The sequence below is a fragment of the Nomascus leucogenys genome, chromosome 4 (assembly GCF_006542625.1).
Source record: "Nomascus leucogenys isolate Asia chromosome 4, Asia_NLE_v1, whole genome shotgun sequence".
NCBI lineage: Eukaryota > Metazoa > Chordata > Mammalia > Primates > Hylobatidae > Nomascus > Nomascus leucogenys.
The window spans coordinates 72,288,460-72,307,853 of record NC_044384.1 but is presented as its reverse complement, the minus strand read 5'-3'; the positions used below and the strand labels follow the sequence as shown (position 1 = coordinate 72,307,853).

The 19,394-nt window shown below is 41.4% G+C and overlaps 1 protein-coding gene across 6 annotated transcripts in view; it reads right to left on the bottom strand.

Moving 5' to 3' along the window:
- The window catches only part of CEP192 (centrosomal protein 192), a 137,654-nt gene that overhangs the window by 105,161 nt on the left and 13,099 nt on the right, over positions 1-19,394 (bottom strand). For 5 of the 6 annotated variants that reach the window (XM_030810804.1, XM_030810806.1, XM_030810803.1 and 2 more), the window contains 4 exons: positions 9,186-9,361; positions 4,801-4,853; positions 2,383-2,503; positions 516-664 (listed from right to left, as the gene is read on the bottom strand). In XM_030810804.1, the coding sequence (XP_030666664.1) occupies positions 516-664; positions 2,383-2,503; positions 4,801-4,853; positions 9,186-9,361 (499 nt within the window). The remainder of the gene's footprint in view (positions 1-515; positions 665-2,382; positions 2,504-4,800; positions 4,854-9,185; positions 9,362-19,394) is intronic. The other variant, XM_030810807.1, reaches the window with a different exon arrangement.

The following is a 19,394-nucleotide window of genomic DNA, read 5'->3' as shown; positions in this document are numbered from 1 at the left end:
GGTTAATCTTTGATTAAATTGTAGACAAAAAATAGTAAGAATAAAGGATATTCTGGGGATAATTGGGTAAATGTGAATATGGACTGTACAGTAATTTAAATTATTATATCAAAGTTAGGTAACAGAATTGTGGTTATGCAGGAAAATGTCCTTATCTACAAAAGATAAATGCTGAAGTATTCGAGTGAAATGTCATACTCTCTGTGACTTACTTTCAAATGATTCAGAGAAGAAAGTATTTACGGAGAGAGAAAGAAAATGCAAAGGTGGCAAACTTTAGCAATTGGTTAACTGGAGGAAGAGGGTGTAGATGTCCACTGTGTTACTCCTTTAATTTTCTGTAGGTGAGGGAAAGGTACCAAGAAGGAAGAAAGGGTAGGCATTTCTCATCAATTCACACCTCAGAAACACAGAGTCCAAAGTCCAAAGGCTTACATTTCATGTGAACATTCAAGGAGACCAATAGTAATTTTCTAATGTCAAATTTCTGAAAAATCATAAAGACTGGAACACACCTGACTAAGACCATTTGTAGGTAACTTAAAACCTTTTTCTGGAGGTTCTGGTCCTTCTAGGTCTTCATATATCATTCCTGGAATTGCCAGTTGTTCAAAATAAGCCTCCAAATGATCATCATAAAACATTTCATCATCAATATCATCATCTATTGATAAAATCGAGAAAAAATAGTACATGCTTTAAAGTAGTGACTAAGCAATAATTTGTAATTAAAAAGGCCGATAAGACAGAAATGAGTCAATGGACTAAGATTTTGGTGGGTTTGACATGAGAAAACTATTGTAACTTCAGTCAATTATAAACCATTATGAACATTTTAATACAAGATAAATATTTAACCTCTTTGAGAAGACAGGACAGAAACAGACCCTGACATGTTATCAAAAGTCAGGATACAATAAATGTGGCATCACAGATCAATGAGAAGAAAGCAGACTTTCCAGAAAATGTTGTGGCAAATGGTTACCTCTATCAAAAAAGTATAGATAAGCCTATCACAGGAGAAGTAAAAGGAAGAAAGGGAGGAAGGAGGGAGGAGGGAGGGAAGGAGAAAGGCCACTGCAGGGGTTTTTAACAGTGTAACACCCAGCTCAGCAGCACAAAATAAAACATAAACTCTCAATCAGTCATAGTCTTCTAAGTTGGCAATGTCATTTTAGAGGTCAATTTTGCAATCAACATTAAGAGTCTCAACAACACTCATCACCTATATCTTAGCAATTCTGTCTACAAGAATCTAGCATACTAAAGCAATTAAAGATTGGATACATTCAGGTCAATGATTATTTATACACAAATCCAAAAAAGTCTGAAAATTCCTTTGGTAGCAAAACCTGCTCTCCATGGATGTGATGCTCACTCAGCTCATCAGCCTGGCTTTCAAAGCCATGCACAATGTGGCCCCAGTCTACTTTTCTGGGCTTATTTATCAATGTGGCCTCCTATAGGTGGTGTAAACTTGCCACACAAAACCCCTGGCTGTTCCCCAAAACACAACCCACGTGCTTAAAGCAGGGCCTTTGCTGATGCTGTTCCTGCTTCCTGACATGTCCTCCTCCTTCCATATCTAAGGCCTGGCACAGGCTCCATCCTTTTTCTAGAAAGCTTCAGTACCTGCCTCAATCAGAGTTAATTTCTCAGCCCCTATAATTCCCAGGCACATTTGGCGCCTGTTGGGTTTATGAAACCCAATCTGACAATTGGCTCTGCATCTCTTCTCTGCACCTGACTAAGGTGTCCGAGAGCAGAGGCCAAATATTTCATGGTTCCGGCCGGGCGCGGTGGCTCATGCCTGTAATCCCAACACTTTGGGAGGCCGAGGTGGGCAGATCACTTTAAGTCAGGAGTTCCACACCAGCCTGGCCAACATGGTGAAACCCTGTCTCTACTAAAAATATAAAAATTAGCCAGACATAGTGGTGGGCGCCCGTGATCCCAGCTACTCAGGAGGTTGAGGCAGAAGAATCACTTGAACCCGGGAGGCAGAGGTTGTGGTAAGCCGAGATCGCACCACTGCACTCCAGCCCGGGTGACAGAGTGAGACCCCACCTCAAAAAAAAAAAAATTTCGTGGTTCCCCCAATTTCTAAACACAGTGCTATATACCGAAGGGCACCTCCAGGTGACTACTTTGTACTCTAACAATGTTAAACTGAGGATGAGTATAATCATATCAGGATAGATATATAGAAATAAATTCTTGAATTCCATCACTTAATAGAAGTGGCCATTTGAGTGCTGGCAGGTAGGAAGAAAAGGTAAGGACAAAAACCCCAAAAAGCTGGCATCATAACTACTGCAACAAAGCAGAATAAAGTGGAGTGGCAAGGTGAAGACCAGGGAAACACAGGTTACTCTGCAGTACCAGAAGAATCTTCCAAGCTTGTCGGTAACATAAGTTTCTCACTTTCTAATAAGCTAGTGTGGCTTAGGTCACTGTTTAGAGTCTTGTCTTCAAAATGTTTTCCAGCATCAAGCACAACAATCTGTAAGAAACAAAATGGCAAGTAAGAGAAACACATTCAGGGCTCTGAAGAGCATAGTACAAGGCTACAAAAAGGACCAAATACGTTCTCAACCTCCAATGTGTTCAGTATCTGTAAATCACAGCTTAGGCAATAAAGGGCTAGCAATTGTACATGTATTAATAACTTCCCTTTCCCCCACGCCACCTCCCTCACCTGACCTACCCAATAAAACATCCTTAAAACTTAAGGCTTCTCTCAAACTGTGCACATGCTCAGAGAGGCTGGTAACATAGTAAGTACACAAATACATAACTGAACTTGAGCAACACAAGGCTTACGAGAAAGTGAAGATAACAGCAAAGCTAGACCCGGCAGCCTGTATCTAAGGAACTCTTTGCACCATTATATTGGAAAAATCAATTTCTCTGCTCCTCAACCAGGGAACATGTAACCCTAAAGGGCACGCAGCCTTTTAATAAGGATACTCAAGGCCCAGAATGAAAATGTAACATTTCCCTCTAAGTGTGATTATATTTCATATATATATGTAAATAACACCAGCATAGGAATTATATTGCAAAATGCACACTGATTTTTAAAACAGAAACATGGAATCTTAATCCAATTTTACATTTAGAGAGGACAGTGCTGAGCTATTCTCACAAATATCTAAGCACCGGGAGCATCAAGGACTACTATAATCTGTTATTTAAAATAGATGATCACTCAGAATATGGCAAATGTTAACAGCTATGCAATATAAGCTCTGTGCTTTGAAAGTTTTTATAATATACAAATTGGGAAAAAATCTGTATGGGAAAGCACAATATGTAAAACATCCCTGTCTTTTTGGTCATGTTGGCTACTGAGAACGCCATGTACTCTGCCATGCTTGGTCCCTGGAAAATGTCTCCATTCTGATAAAGTGGTATAGCTCCACAGGTGAGATGAGACCTACACATAGTAGCAGCTCCCTTCAGTCTGTTTTCTAACACATTTATTTTCCCCTATTCTCATTTCTTCCTCTTTTTAATCAAGCATCTCATGTTTCTATACTTTTGTTGCTTTCCAGTTTTAAGGTCCCTTATATTATTAATTTCAAAAATTAATTAATTTCAATTTCACTCCACCTAACTTCCTCTAAAAAGCATCTCTCGCACTTGAAACTTACTAGGGGTCACATACAGGATGAGTGCATAGGGCAGGGTCAACAAACATTTTGTGTAGGGGCCAGATAATAAATACTTCAGGCTTTATGAGCAGTACAATCTCTGTCACAACTTCTCAATTCTGCTGTTGTAGTACAAATAACAGCCATAAACAAAACATACACAAATGGGCACAACCGTATTCCAATAAAACTTTACAAAAACAGCCAGCAGACTGGATGCAGGCCATAAGCTATGGTTTGCCAATCGCTAGCACAGGGAAATAACTTTTACTTTAGACCCTTTTGCAATCATTCTATAAAAATAAACTTTACAACTCTTACAAAACAAAAAGTGTCCCTCCTTTTTATAAGTTTTAACAGTGTTTAGCTTATATTTTGTAAGTAAGTCTCATAAATTCATGACTGCATGCCTGAAATCCAGGTTTGGTGGTAATGTTGGGCATAAACTGTTTATCTTCTCAGCATCTCTCCTTTGAAGAGCCCATCCTTTATACTTCACGTGGTCCAGTGGGGTTGTCACTTGCATTCCTCTATCTGCGCATGTATACACACTCATGCACAAGCACACACACAGAAGTGGACATTAGATCCAGGCTCATCCCAACCCATCCCTTGGCACAGTGATTTGCAGAGGTGAGGACATATGAGCCAAGTGAGCTCATTAGACTTGTCTTTTTTCTCTTTTCTGATCACAAGTGTTAAGAGTATAGGCTTGTGTTGCCAACAAATGAGACAGCTTCTGTATCATTTAGCAAATTATTAAGTGACAACCAAGGGCCGAGAACCATTCCAGACACTCAGGCACTCAGGATACAATGAAACACATACACACACACACACAAAGAAATGCTTGCCCTCATGGAGCTAACACTCTAGATGAAGCTGGTACAGAGTGAAGCAGAGCAAACAGATGGACTCAGCTCTGATATCACCAAGCCCAAGAATACAGACCTAGGCACCAGCATTACCCCTGAACCTTCTCATTATTTGAGAGAAACTCCCATTTTTACTGAAGCTGGATAAGTTAGAGCTCTACTAGAAAAAAGTAGATGACGTCTAACTAATATTAACACTTATATATGCGAAATATGAAATTTTACTGCCCTATAATACTCCAGAAAATAACAAATATATAAAAGGTTACCTTGGGTTCCTTATTATTCATCCATGACTGTAAATGAAAATCGATAGGTGAGTCTGTATAAGAAAACAAAAACAAACTGAGAGACCAGGTTATTTTATCAACCAAATACCCAACGATACCTAAAAATAGCAAGAAATATTTTTCTGTTGAAATAGAATAAAAGCACTTTTAAATGATGTATACGAATCCATCATAGGTCAGTTACATGTTTTTAAATGTTAGGGTGGAGAATTCATAAAAAAAAATTGTACCAAAGAACTTGAATATGTATCTAATCAAGACTTTACAGCTAACTTTTGCTTTGAAGATGTGGAGAGAGAAAAAAGAGAAATGGCACCTTGAGTAAGCAAAGGGACAAACCCAAATAGTGGGACAAACTACAGTGTGACTGACCTAGAGTATTTCAACAAGGCACTGACACATGAAACGCAACAAAGGTGCTGCAGCATAACAAAACCTCTCTCAGACCCCCCATTCACACAAATCAATACAAACAACTGTATCAGATAATAAAAAAAGAAACACTAAGTTCGTTAGCTGTGTTAATAGCACTGTGGTTATGTAAGAAAATGTCCACACTTTTGGAGATGCATACTGACATATGCACAAACGGCATCTAAAATTTTTAAATATCAGAAAAAAGTAGTGAAAAAGAGAGATGATGCAAGTATGACAAAATCTTATACCAATGGATAGGTACATGGGAAGTTTTTTTAATTGATACATACAATTCATATATCATTAATTCACTTTTTTAAGCTATACAGTTCAGTGGCTTTTAGTATGTTCACTAGGTTGTGCAGTCATCACCACTATTTTCATTATTCCAAAATGAAACACTACACCCATTAGCAATCATTCCCCATTCCCGCTACCTTCCAGCCTCTGACAACCAATAATTTACTTTCTGTTATTTGCTATTCTGTATCTGTAGATTTCCCTATGGATAAACAGAACCATACATTTTGTGGCCTTCTGTGTCTTTCTTCTTTCACTTGGCATGTTTTCAAGGCTCACCTGTATTAAAGCATGTATCAGTACTTTGCTCCTTTTTGTGGATGAGTACTACTCCACTCACATGGCCATACTACATTTTCTTTGTCCATTCATCAGTTGATTAACATCTGAATTGCTTCCACTTTTTGGCTGTTGTGAGTAATGCTGCTATGAACATTCATGTACAAGGTTTTGTGTGAGGTCAGACACAGTGGCTCATGCCTGTAATCCCAGCACTTTGGGAGGCTGAGGCAGGTGGATTACTTGAGGTCAGGAGTTCGAGACCAGCCTAGCCAATATGGCTAAACCCCGTCTCTACTAAATACACAAAAATTAGCTGGGTGTAGTGGTGCATGCCTGTAATCCCAGCTACTTGCGAGGCTGAGGCAGGAGAATCACTGGATCTCAAGAGGCAGAGGCTGCACTGAGCCGAGATCACACTACACACTGGGTGTGACAGAGCAAGACTCTGTCTCAAAAAAAACAAAACAAAACAAAACAAAAACAAGTTTTTGTGTGGACATACGGTTTCCTTTCTCTTGGGTATATACCTAGGAGTGCAAATGCGGAGTCACGTGGTAACACAATGTTTAACATTTTGAGGAACTGTCAAACTGATTTCCAAAGTGGCTGTGCCACTTTACATTGCTACCAATAATGTATGAGGATTTCAATTTCTCCATATCCTCACAAACACGTTATTTTCCTTTTTTTTTTTTTTTTAATTATAGTTAGCCTAGTGAGTGTGAAGCAGCATCTCACTGTGGTTCTGTTTTTATTTACTTTTTTTTTTTTTTTTTTTTTTTTGAGACAGAGTCTCTCTCTGTCACCCAGGCTGGAACGCAGTGGCGCAATCGGCTCACTGCAAACCTCTACCTCCCAGGTTCAAGTGATTCTCCTGCCTCAACCTCCCAAGCAGCTGGGACTACAGGCGCCCGCCACCACGCCCAGCTAATTTTTGTTGTTTTAGTAGAGGCAGGGGTTCACCATGTTAGCCAGGCTGTCTCGAACTCCTGACCTCAAATGATCCACTCACCTCAGCCTCCCAAAGCGCTGGGATTACAGGCATGAACCATTGTGCCCCGCCTCATTGTGGTTTTGAATTGCATTTCCTGGATGTCTAATGATACTGGGTATATTTTCATGTGTTTACTGGCCATTTGTACAATTTCTTTTTTTTTCTTTTTGAGACGGAGTTTCGCTCTTAATACCCAGACTGGAGTGCAATGGCATGACCTCGGCTCACCACAACCTCCACCTACTGGGTTCAAGCGATTCTCCTGCCTCAGCCTCTCGCGTAGCTGGGATTAAGGGCATGTGCCACCATGCCCGGCTACTTTTGTATTTTCAGTAGAGACAGGATTTCTCCATGTTGGTCAGGCTGGTCTCGAACTCCCGGCCTCAGGTGATCCGCCCACCTTGGCCATCCAAAGTGCTGACATTACCAGCGTGAGCCACCGTGCCCAGCCCAGTCTTTTCCCTTTCTTGATAGTGCCTTTTGAAGCATAAAAGTTTTTAATTCTGAAATCCAATTCATCCATTTTTTTCTTTTATTGCTTATTTGAGTGATAATACCACTCTTTTCTTTCATATATATAACATTTTTCATCAAGAGAAATACAAACCTCTCTTAAAATTTTTCTAACATATAATGTGTACTCATTCACCAATCTTACAACATACAATCAGGCAAGTCCTTTTGAGTACTGAACTAGTTTGGAGTTACAGAATACCACACTATGTAAGTGCATAGAATGTACTTTTCAATTTCCAGTTTTGATTTCTCTGATGAAAGAAAGTGAATGTGGAGTACTTAAGAGGAATCAGACAGCAGAAGCCTATGATTTTTTTAAACCACTTTCCCTATATTTTTATTTATTTATTAATTTTTGAGATAGGGTCTGGGTCTGTCTCCCAGGCTGGAGTGCAATGGCATGATCACCTTGACCGCCTGGGCTTAAGCAATCCCACCTCAGCCTCCCAAGTAGCTGGGACTTAAGGCGCACAGCACTATACCCTGCTAATTTTTGTATTTTTTGTACAGACAGAGTTTCACCTTGTTGCCCAGGCTGATATTGAACTCTTGGGCTCAAGCCTTTCACCCACCTCAGCTGGAATTACAGGCATGAGCCACAGTGCCTGACCCCCCATATTTTTGTAGTTTCTTCTCCACATCTAATTTGAGAGCAATTTTTCTTTTTAAGACGAAGTCTTACACTGTCACCCAGGCTGGAGTGTAGTGGCACAATCTCGGCTCACTGCAACCTCCGCCTCCCGGGTTCAAGCAATTTTCCTGCCTCAGCCTCCCAAGTAGCTGGGATTACAGGTAGCCACCACCATGCCTGGCTAATTTTTGTATTTTTAGGAGAGACAGGGTTTCGCCATGTTGGCCAGGTTAGTCTTGAACTTCTGACCTCAGGTGATCTGCCCACCTCAGCCTCCCAAAGTGTTAAGATTACAGGTGTGAGCCACCATGCCTGGCCCGAGGGCAATTTTTCAAATGACTTACCCTTGAGTATTTCCAATGCATTCAACCTAGTTTTCTTAGAAACAGTAATTTCTTTTAGAACTTATAATTCACCAGTTTTATAAAAAAAAATAGGCTTAGAAACAAAATTGACTCTCGATAAGAATATAAATTGGTGGGAGAAAAGTGGAAGATGCACCAAAAATAGGCTTGTCTTGAATATCAAGTATGCTGTGGCCATCCGACAGCATGGTTTCCAAAGCAAAGAGAATTTCAGCTTAAATCAGTCAACAAGGTTAAGAGGAGACCTTTCCTATAAAGTACTGTAAATATGATATTAATAGGTACAATGCAAACCAAAGCATTTTCAGTTTACAGTATGATAGTACAAGATGAATACATTGAAGCCAGGAGTGACGATGCATGCATCCAGTCCCAGCTACTCGAGAGGCTGAGGAGGGAGAATTGCTTGAACCCAGGAGTTCATGACCAGCCTGGGCAACACAGCTAGAACCCATCTCAAAATTAAGCAAAAAAAAAAAAAAAAAAAAGCCAGGCACAGTGGCTCATGCCCGTAATCCCAGCATTTTGGCAGGCCAAGGCACAGCAGATCACTTGAGTTCAGGAGTTCGAGCCCAGCCTGGGCAACATGGTGAAACCTTGTCTCTATTAAAAACACAAAAAGTTAGCCTAGCATGGTGGTGTGTGCCTGTAGACCCAGCTACTAAGGAAGCTGAGGTGGGAAGACAGGTTGAGCAGCCCAGAAGTTGAGACTGCAGTGAGTTGTGATCACGCCACTGCACACCAGCCTGGGCGACAGGAGTGAGACTCTGCCTCAAAAAAAAAAAAAATCCAAAGATAAGGAAATGAAAAAGGAAATTAAAACATATGCATTAAGAAATAATTTCAAATAGTTCAGTACCTTGTGCTTGTTCCAGTGGTGAAGCCCTGTTGAAGAGCTCTTGGCCCTGCAAGGATTCTGTAGCTCCAGCTGGCTCCTCTTCTGGTCCTGCTGTCCCCATTTGTAAAGCTGACTGTTTGCTGAGAGCATTTGACAAACGTTGACTTTCCACATAGCTCTTTTTCCTAGAGATAGAACTTTTTTATTAGGAAACAGAAGAATGATAAAATGTTAGTTACCTTGGGTAAATCTACAAAATATCTATTAATCAGTTATGTATTTCACCTCTTAAAAAGAAAAAATGGAAGCAATAAAAAGAAACATTTGAGTCTAGCCAGAAAACTACAACTGCTAACACTGCACTGTATTCTGGGGACTGAACCAACATTTTGGGTCCAGTGATACACAGTCTACCAAAATCAAAGAGAACGTCATACTGCTACTCTGTCAAGCAGCAAAAAGTGGTTTTTTTACTTCCAAAATAAGTAATCTTGAAACTACCAGTCTACATAATTCAGCTTTCTAAAATCTGCAGACTTAAAGGATATTGGCATATTTGCCAAAACAGCCAAATCTCTGAATTAATAAAGGTTTCAATTATTTTTACTTTTATCCCTAGTCCTAGTTCTTGTCCTTATCTTTCTTTCTACCTCTGCTGTTTTCTGTGTGGATGAAAGTATTTTTATTACAGGCAATTTTCCTCCCACCCTACTCCAAAAGCTCTTGGGTCTAGAGCAGCTCACCACAGAAAGAGAAGGGTGGGAACAGAACTTCAGGAAAAAGCCTCTAAATGCAACAAATTCATTACATGACAAACTGATACCTAGAGCCAGACTCATATTTGGCCAGGATGGATTTTTTTTTTAAAGTCCTTCCATATTTCTCAAATCCCAACCTTTCATGCCTGAGGCAACTCTCCAACCCTAACTACAATTTACTTCCCAGTTTCTCCATCTCTTTACTGGGGCTGTAGTACATAAAAAGTCACTAGCTTAAGCGAAAGGTGCACTCATGGGTAGGTACAGGAAAATTTCATTGAGTACAGGAAAGGAAAGGCATAGCTGGAAAGACTATACATAGTTACAAAGTCAAGCGGTAGCAAGGACAGAAAGGAAAAGAGGTGGGGGAGCAAGATGGTGATAGGAAATAAATAAACAAGTCAGGACAGTTAGGTCCATTTCCATGTTTAAAGCCCTCTCTGAGAAAAGCATGTAGTATGACCACCAGAACTTCAGAATGACAGGGACAGTTGAGAGGAGGGCACTCTACATTCACCACCATCCCTCTAAAAATGCTACTTCCTCAAAACTACAGCTATCCCATATTTTTATTAGCTCAAAAAATTTTTCAAACTAAGTCATGAGTTTCAAGTTAAAGAGGCAAGAGAAACTTCCAAGTGTCCAATAAAATGACAGTAAGGAAATCTATAAAAGTGAAGCAATCTGGGTAAGAACTACCAGTCCTAACCCACGCTTACCCCAGATTCTGGAATCTGAAAAGCAGATGGGGTGTGCAGGGGGAAAGAAAGCCACAATCCAAGAACAGAAGGGCCCGGAAGCAGAAAAGGAAACAAATCTGCCAGGGAGAAACACAAAAATGTTCCGTGACTACAGTCAGAAGGAGGGCAGGAGGGAGTCGGGGAGGGCAGCAGAGGGGGTAGTGAAAGCACAGCATGAAGCATGGCAGGAGCACCCACCCTTCTTTCCCACCCCAGAGACAACAGCCATGCACACACGACAGTGAACACCTGACAACGGGGAGGGAAGGGCTTGCCTGCAATCAAGGCACAGAAAATGCCTGTGGAGAACGAAGCGACAGCAGTAACAGCGACCCAGAAGAAAGCATTAAACATCTGGCATAAAATTTAAGACTCCAACCTGCACACTCTACAGTAAATGGCCAGGAACAACATCCCTCTTGCGTGAAAGCCAATGAGAAATAAGAGTTACATACACAAAAGATAAGGATGCCCACACTAGGCAGCCTAGAAGACAGCCACAAATCAGACAAGAAAAAAAGGAGCAGCTCTAGAGACAAAAATAAAAATGAACAAACTACGCAAGCAGCCCCAGAGAAAAGGAACAGTTTACAGAACTTTCAAAATTTCTAATTAGAATCTTCAAAAGTATCCATGTAGCTGTTACAGTCAACCCTCGGTATACATGGGGGACTGGTTCCAGGACCCCCGCGTGTACCAAAATATGCAATATTCAAGTCCTACAGTTAGCACTGACTACACTCGGATTTTACATCCACGAATACTGTATTTTCCATCCACGTTTGGTTGAAAGAAATCTGCTTATAAGTGGAACCACACAGTCCAAACTCGGGTTGTTCAAGGGTCAAGTGTACATCCACAAAAAGGGCCCATTAAAAAAAAAGGTCAAAAAAAAGAGCTCTCATGATTAAAATTATGATTGCCAAATGATTTAATGAGCAGGAAAAAAAAAGAAACTTACCTAGAACAATGTCTTTTTGCACTAAAACAGAAAAAAAGGGAAAAAAAAAGTAGATATAGAACAACCCAGGCAATCCAAAACAGTAGTTCTGGAAAAAGAAAAGGAAAAACTAGAAGAAAAACCATAATTATCTAGAACTGATCTCTAAACCAATGCCAGTTAGAATTCAGTGAATGGGGGGAAATAGCCCCACCCACAAGGGACTCAGACGGGATTCTAAAATTTCCAGAGAGAAAACATAGTTCAGATAAAAAACCAACTATCAAGATTATACCAGACTTCATGTACAATGTAGCAGTATCTTCAAAATTGTGTGAAAATTTATATTCATCCTAAATTCTACACTCAGCTAAAGTATTAGTTTATTCCAAGATTAGAATAAAGACATTTTGAAACACAAATTCCCTCCTCCCCAAGAAGGGGTCAGAGAAGCCATCCCTCACCAGGAGACTGAGGCCATGCCCCTCCAGGCTGCTGACCCTCTAGTACAGTGTCCAAGGAAGCCCTATACTCAGACCAGCAACTCAGGGCTTCAGACTCTTCAAGAGTCAAGAGCTAGCTCTAAGCACTTACCTCTCCCCAGGCACTGAGTCTAAGACTCCACCTCGCCAGGCCTCCTGTCTTCAATCAACAAGGACCAACAAGATCAGTTTCCAGAGCTCCTGGCCTCCAGCAAGAGTCAAAAGGATACCCTCAGATGCCCTCCCATCCCTGACATTTGCGGTTTCCTCACAGCAACAGGTGAGTGGGACTAACTTCACAATGCCCTTTACTGATTTTCAGCTCCTAAAAGCAGCCCAGGATGCCTCACTGCTGGCACTCCAAGCCCCTTAAGACTGCACAGCCCTCGAATAGGAACAGCTCCGGTCTCCAGCTCCCAGCCCCAGCGACACAGAAGACGGGTGATTTCTGCATTTCTGCTTGAGGTACCGGTTTTATCTCACTAGGGAGTGCCTAACAGTGGGTGCAGGACAGTCGGTGAAGCGCACTGTGCATGAGCCGAAGCAGGGCGAGGCACTGCCTCACTCGGGAAGCGCAAGGGGTCAGGGAGTTCCCTTTCCTAGTCAAAGAAAGGGGAAACAGACGGCACCTGGAATATCGGGTCAGTCCCATCCTAATACTGCGCTTTTCCAACGGGCCTGGAAAACGGCACACTAGGAGATTGTGTCCCGCACCTGGCTCGGAGGGTCCTATGCCCACGGAGTCTCGCTGATTGCTAGCACAGCAGTCTGAGATCAAGCTGCAAGGCGGCAGCGAGGCTGGGGGAGGGGCGCCCGCCATTGCCCAGGCTTGCTTAGGTAAACAAAGCAGCCAGGAAGCTCGAACTGGGTGGAGCCCGCCACAGCTCAAGGAGGCCTGCCTGCCTCTGTAGGCTCCACCTCTGGGGGCAGGGCACAGACAAACAAAAACTCAGCAAGACCCTCCACAGACTTAAATGTCCCTGTCTGACTGACAGCTTTGAAGAGAGTAGTGGTTCTCCCAGCACGCAGCTGGAGATCTGAGAATGGACAGACTGCCTCCTAAAGTGGGTCCCTCACCCCTGAGCAGCCTAACTGGGAGGCACCCCCCCAGTAGGGACAGACTGACACCTCATTCAACCGGGTACTCCTCTGAGACAAAACTTTCAGAGGAACTATCAGACAGCTGAATTTGTGGTCTCACGAAAATCCGCTGTTCTGCAGCCACCACTGCTGACACCCAGCCAAACAGGGTCTGGAGTGGACCTCTAGTAAACTCCAACAGACCTGCAGCTGAGGGGCCTGTCTGGTAGAAGGAAAACTAACAAACAGAAAGGACATCCACACCAAAAACCCATCTGTACATCACCATCATCAAAGACTAAAAGTAGATAAAACCACAACGATGGGGAAAAAACAGAGCAGAAAAACTGGAAACTCTAAAAAACAGAGCACCTCTCCTCCTCCAAAGGAACGCAGTTCCTCACCAGCAACGGAACAAAGCTGGATGGAGGATGACTTTGATGAGTTGAGAGAAGAAGGCTTCAGACGATCAAACTACTCTGAGCTACGAGAGGAAATTCAAAACAATAGCAAAGAAGTTAAAAACTTTGAAAAAAAATTAGAAGAATGGATAACTAGAATAACCAATGGAGAGAAGGGCTTCAAGGAGCTGATGGAGCTGAAAGCCAAGTTTCGAGAACTACGCGAAGATTGCAGAAGCCTCAGTAGCAGATGCGATCAACTGGAAGAAAGGGTATCGCTGATGGAAGATGAAATGAATGAAATGAAGAGAGAAAGGAAGTTTAGAGAAAAAAGAATAAAAAGAAATGAACAAAGCCTCCAAGAAATTTGGGACTATGTGAAAAGACCAAACCTACGTCTGATTGGTGTACCTGAAAATGATGGGGAGAATGGAACCAAGTTGGAAAACACTCTGCAAGATATTATCCAGGAGAACTTCCCCAATCTAGCAAGGCAGGCCAGCATTCAGATTCAGGAAATACAGAGAACGCCACAAAGATACTCCTCGAGAAGGGCAACTCCAAGACACATAATTGTCAGATTCACCAAAGTTGAAATGAAGGAAAAAATGTTAAGGGCAGCCAGAGAGAAAGGTCGGGTTACCCACAAAGGGAAGCCCATCAGACTAACAGCTGATCTCTCAGCAGAAACTCTACAAGCCAGAAGAGAGTGGGGGCCATATTCACCATTCTTAAAGAAAAGAATTTTCAACCTAGAATTTCCTATCCCGCCAAACTAAGCTTCATAAGTGAAGGAGAAATAAAATACTTTACAGATAAGCAAACGCTGAGTGATTTTGTCACCACCAGGCCTGCCCTAAAAGAGCTCCTGAAGGAAGCACTAAACATGGAAAGGAACAACCGGCACCAGCCACTGCAAAAACATGCCAAACTGTAAAGACCATCGAGGCTAGGAAGAAACTATACAACTAACGAGCAAAATAACCAACTAACATCATAATGACAGGATCAGATTCACACATAACAATATTAATGTTAAATGTAAATGGGCTAAATGCTCCAAACAAAAGACACAGACTGGCAAACTGGATAAGGAGTCAGGACCCATCAGTGTGCTGTATTCAGGAAACCCATCTCACGTGCAGAGACACACATAGACTCAAAATAAAGGGATGGAGGAAGATCTATCAAGCAACTGGAAATCAAAAAAAGGCAGGGGTTGCAATCCTAGTCTCTGATAAAATAGACTTTAAACCAACAAAGATCAAAAGAGACAAAGAAGGCCATTACATAATGGTAAAGGGATCAATTCAACAAGAAGAGCTAACTATCCTAAATATATATGCACCCAACACAGGAGCACCCAGATTCATAAAGCAAGTCCTCAGTGACCTACAAAGGGACTTAAACTCCCACACAATAATAATGGGAGATTTTAACACCCCACTGTCAGCATTAGACAGATCAACGAGACAGAAAGTTAACAAGGATATTCAGGAATTGAACTCAACTCTACATAAAGTGGACCTAATAGACATCTACAGAACTCTCCACCCCAAGTCAACAGAATATACATTTTTTTCAGCACCACACCACACCTATTCCAAAATTGACCACATAGTTGGAAGTAAAGCTCTCCTCAGCAAATGTCAAAGAACAGAAATTATAACAAACTGTCTCTCAGACCACAGTGCAATCAAACTAGAACTCAGGATTAAGAAACTCACTCAAAACTGCTCAACTACATGGAAACTGAACAACCTGCTCCTGAATGACTATTGGGTACATAATGAAATGAAGGCAGAAATAAAGATGTTCTTTGAAACCAACAGAACAAAGACACAACATACCAGAATCTCTGGGACACGTTCAAAGCAGTGTGTAGAGGGAAATTTATAGCACTAAATGCCCACAAGAGAAAGCAGGAAAGATCCAAAATTGACACCCTAACATCACAATTAAAAGAACTAGAAAAGCAAGAGCAAACACATTCAAAAGCTAGCAGAAGGCTAGAAATAACTAAAATCAGAGCAGAACTGAAGGAAATAGAGACACAAAAAACCCTTCAAAAAATTAATGAATCCAGGAGCTGGTTTTTTGAAAGGATCAACAAAATTGATGGACCGCTAGCAAGACTAATAAAGAAGAAAAGAGAGAAGAATCAAATAGATGCAATAAAAAACGAAAAAGGGGATATCACCACCGATCCCACAGAAATACAATCTACCATCAGAGAATACTACAAACACCTCTATGCAAATAAACTAGAAAATCTAGAAGAAATGGATAAATTCCTCGACAAATACACCCTCCCAAGACTAAACCAGGAAGAAGTTGAATCTCTGAATAGACCAATAACAGGTTCTGAAATTGTGGCAATAATCAATAGCTTACCAACCAAAAAGAGTCCAGGACCTGATGGATTCACAGCTGAATTCTACCAGAGGTACAAGGAGGAACTGGTACCAACCCTTCTGAAACTATTCCAATCGATAGAAAAAGAGGGAATCCTCCCTAACATATTTTACGAAGCCAGCATCGTCCTGATACCAAAACCTGGCAGAGACTTAACCAAAAAAGAGAATTTCAGACCAATATCCTTGATGAACATTGATGCAAAAATCCTCAATAAAATACTGGCAAACCGAATCCAGCAGCACATCAAAAAGCTTATCCACCATGATCAAGTGGGCTTCATCCCTGGGATGCAAGCCTGGTTCAACATACGCCAATCAATAAATGTAATCCAGCATATAAACAGAACCAAAGACAAAAACCACATGATTATCTCAATAGATGCAGAAAAGGCCTTTGACAAAATTCAACAACCCTTCATGCTAAAAACTCTCAATAAATTTGGTATTGATGGGACGTATCTCAAAATAATAAGAGCTATCTATGACAAACCCACAGCCAATATCATACTGAATGGGCAAAAACTGGAAGCATTCCCTCTGAAAACTGGCACAAGACAGGGATGCCATCTCTCACCGCTCCTATTCAACATAGTGCTGGAAGTTGTGGCCAGAGCAATCAGGCAGGAGAAGGAAATAAAGGGTATTCAATTAGGAAAAGAGGAAGTCAAATTGTCCCTGTTTGCAGATGACATGACTGTATATCTAGAAAACCCCATTGTCTCAGCCCAAAACCTCCTTAAGCTGATTAGCAACTTCAGCAAAGTCTCAGGATACAAAATTAATGTACAAAAATCACAAGCATTCTTGTACACCAATCACAGACAAACAGAGAGCCAAATCATGAGTGAACTCCCATTCACAATTGCTTCAAAGAGAATAAAATAGCTAGGAATCCAACTTACAAGGGATGTGAAGGACCTCTTCAAGGAGAACTACAAACCACTGCTCAATGAAATAAAAGAGGATACAAACAAATGGAAGAACATTCCATGCTCATGGATTGGAAGAATCAATATCGTGAAAATGGCCATACTGCCCAAGGTAATTTATAGATTCAATGCCATCCCCATCAAGCTACCAATGACTTTCTTCACAGAATTGGAAAAAACTACTTTAAAGTTCATATGGAACCAAAAAAGAGCCCGCATCGCCAAGTCAATCCTAAGCCAAAAGAACAAAGCTGGAGGCATCACGCTACCTGACTTTAAACTATACTACAAGGCTACAGTAACCAAAACAGCATGGTACTGGTACCACAACAGAGACATAGATCAATGGAACAGAACAGAGCCCTCAGAAATGATGCCGCATAGCTACAACTATCTGATCTTTGACAAACCTGACAAAAACAAGAAATGGGGAAAGGATTCCTTATTTAATAAATGGTGCTGGGAAAACTGGCTAGCCATATGTAGAAAGCTGCAACTGGATCCCTTCCTTACACCTTATACAAAAATTAATTCAAGATGGATTAAAGACTTATATGTTAGACCTAAAACCATTAAAATCCTACAAGAAAACCTAGGCAATACCATTCAGGACATAGGCATGGGAAAGGACTTCATGTCTAAAACACCAAAAGCAATGGCAACAAAAGCCAAAATCGACAAATGGGATCTCATTAAACTAAAGAGCTTCTGCACAGCAAAAGAAACTATCATCAGAGTGAACAGGCAACCTACAGAATGGGAGAAAATTTTTGCAACCTACTCATCTGACAAAGGGTTAATATCCAGAATCTACAATGAACTCAAACAAATTTACAAGAAAAAAACAAACAACCCCATCAAAAAGTGGGCAGAGGACATGAACAGACACTTCTCAAAAGAAGACATTTATGCAGCCAAAAAACACATGAAGAAATGCTCATCATCACTGGCCATCAGAGAAATGCAAATCAAAACCACAGTGAGATACCATCTCACACCAGTTAGAATGGCCATCATTAAAAAATCAGGAAACAACAGGTGCTGGAGAGGATGTGGAGAAATAGGAACACTTTTACACTGTTGGTGGGACTGTAAACTAGTTCAACCATTGTGGAAGTCAGTGTGGCGATTCCTCAGGGATCTCGAACTAGAAATACCATTTGACCCAGCCATCCCATTACTGGGTATATACCCAAAGGACTATAAATCATGCTGCTATAAAGACACATGCACACGTATGTTTATTGCGGCACTATTCACAATAGCAAAGAGTTGGAACCAACCCAAATGTCCAACAACGATAGACTGGATTAAGAAAATGTGGCACATATACACCATGGAATACTATGCAGCCATAAAAAATGATGAGTTCGTGTCCTTTGTAGGGACATGGATGAAACTGGAAAACATCATTCTCAGTAAACTATCGCAAGGACAAAAAACCAAACACCGCATGTTCTCACTCATAGGTGGGAATTGAACAATGAGAACACATGGACACAGGAAGGGGAACATCACACTCCGGGGACTGTTATGGGGTGGGGGGAGGGGGGAGGGACAGCATTAGGAGATACACCTAATGCTAAATGATGAGTTAATGGGTGCAGGAAATCAACATGGCACATGGATACATATGTAACAAACCTGCACATTGTGCACATGTACCCTAAAACCTAAAGTATAATAAAAAAAAAAAATAAATAAATAAATAAAAAAAAAAAAAAAAAAAAAAAAAAAAAAAAGACTGCACAGCCCTTCTACTCCCCAACAAACAAAACCCTTCTACTGTGCCTTCTATAATTTACCGAGCTGGGTTGACAAGATCTGCCATTCCTGGATCTCTTCTCTGAACATTCCTTTCACCTTACTGCTTTAATGAAAGCCTGAATAGCCTGTGAGGACATTGCTACCCCCAAGCTCTGATAAGTGGGGACCCTCATCTCTCCCACAGCTGTGGCACCATCACCTGGTGTGGAGATGGAATATATATATGCCCTTCCTCCCCTCAGTGCCACTTCCAGGTTGCTCTCCCTAGATCCTCACAGCTTTGAATCACCTACTACCCCTCTTGCCTCTAGTACCACAACTATATGATGCTAACCCCACCTGTACCTCCAACCCATCTGTACCACCACATCACTCTCCCTCCCCCTGTCCATATCCTCTCCTCCTCCTTAACCTAAAGCCCATGGCCAATCTTACATCCTCAGCAACCTTGTCCCTCACTCCCTTTATAAACTACAACTCTGGTTAAATCCAATTCTCTGCCTCCTCTTCACCTGCACTCCTACAGCTCAGTGTGGCTGGGGAAACATCACAATCATTCTGAACAGTCATGCCCATGGCCCTCAAGTTGGGCCCTTGATGTTGTCCAGGAATCCTAACATTTCAACCCTGTCCATTCATTTTCCTATGCTCCCATGTGATAATTTTACATCTTTTTTTTAAACCACCACCGCCTCCTCCTCCACCCTCACTCTGAC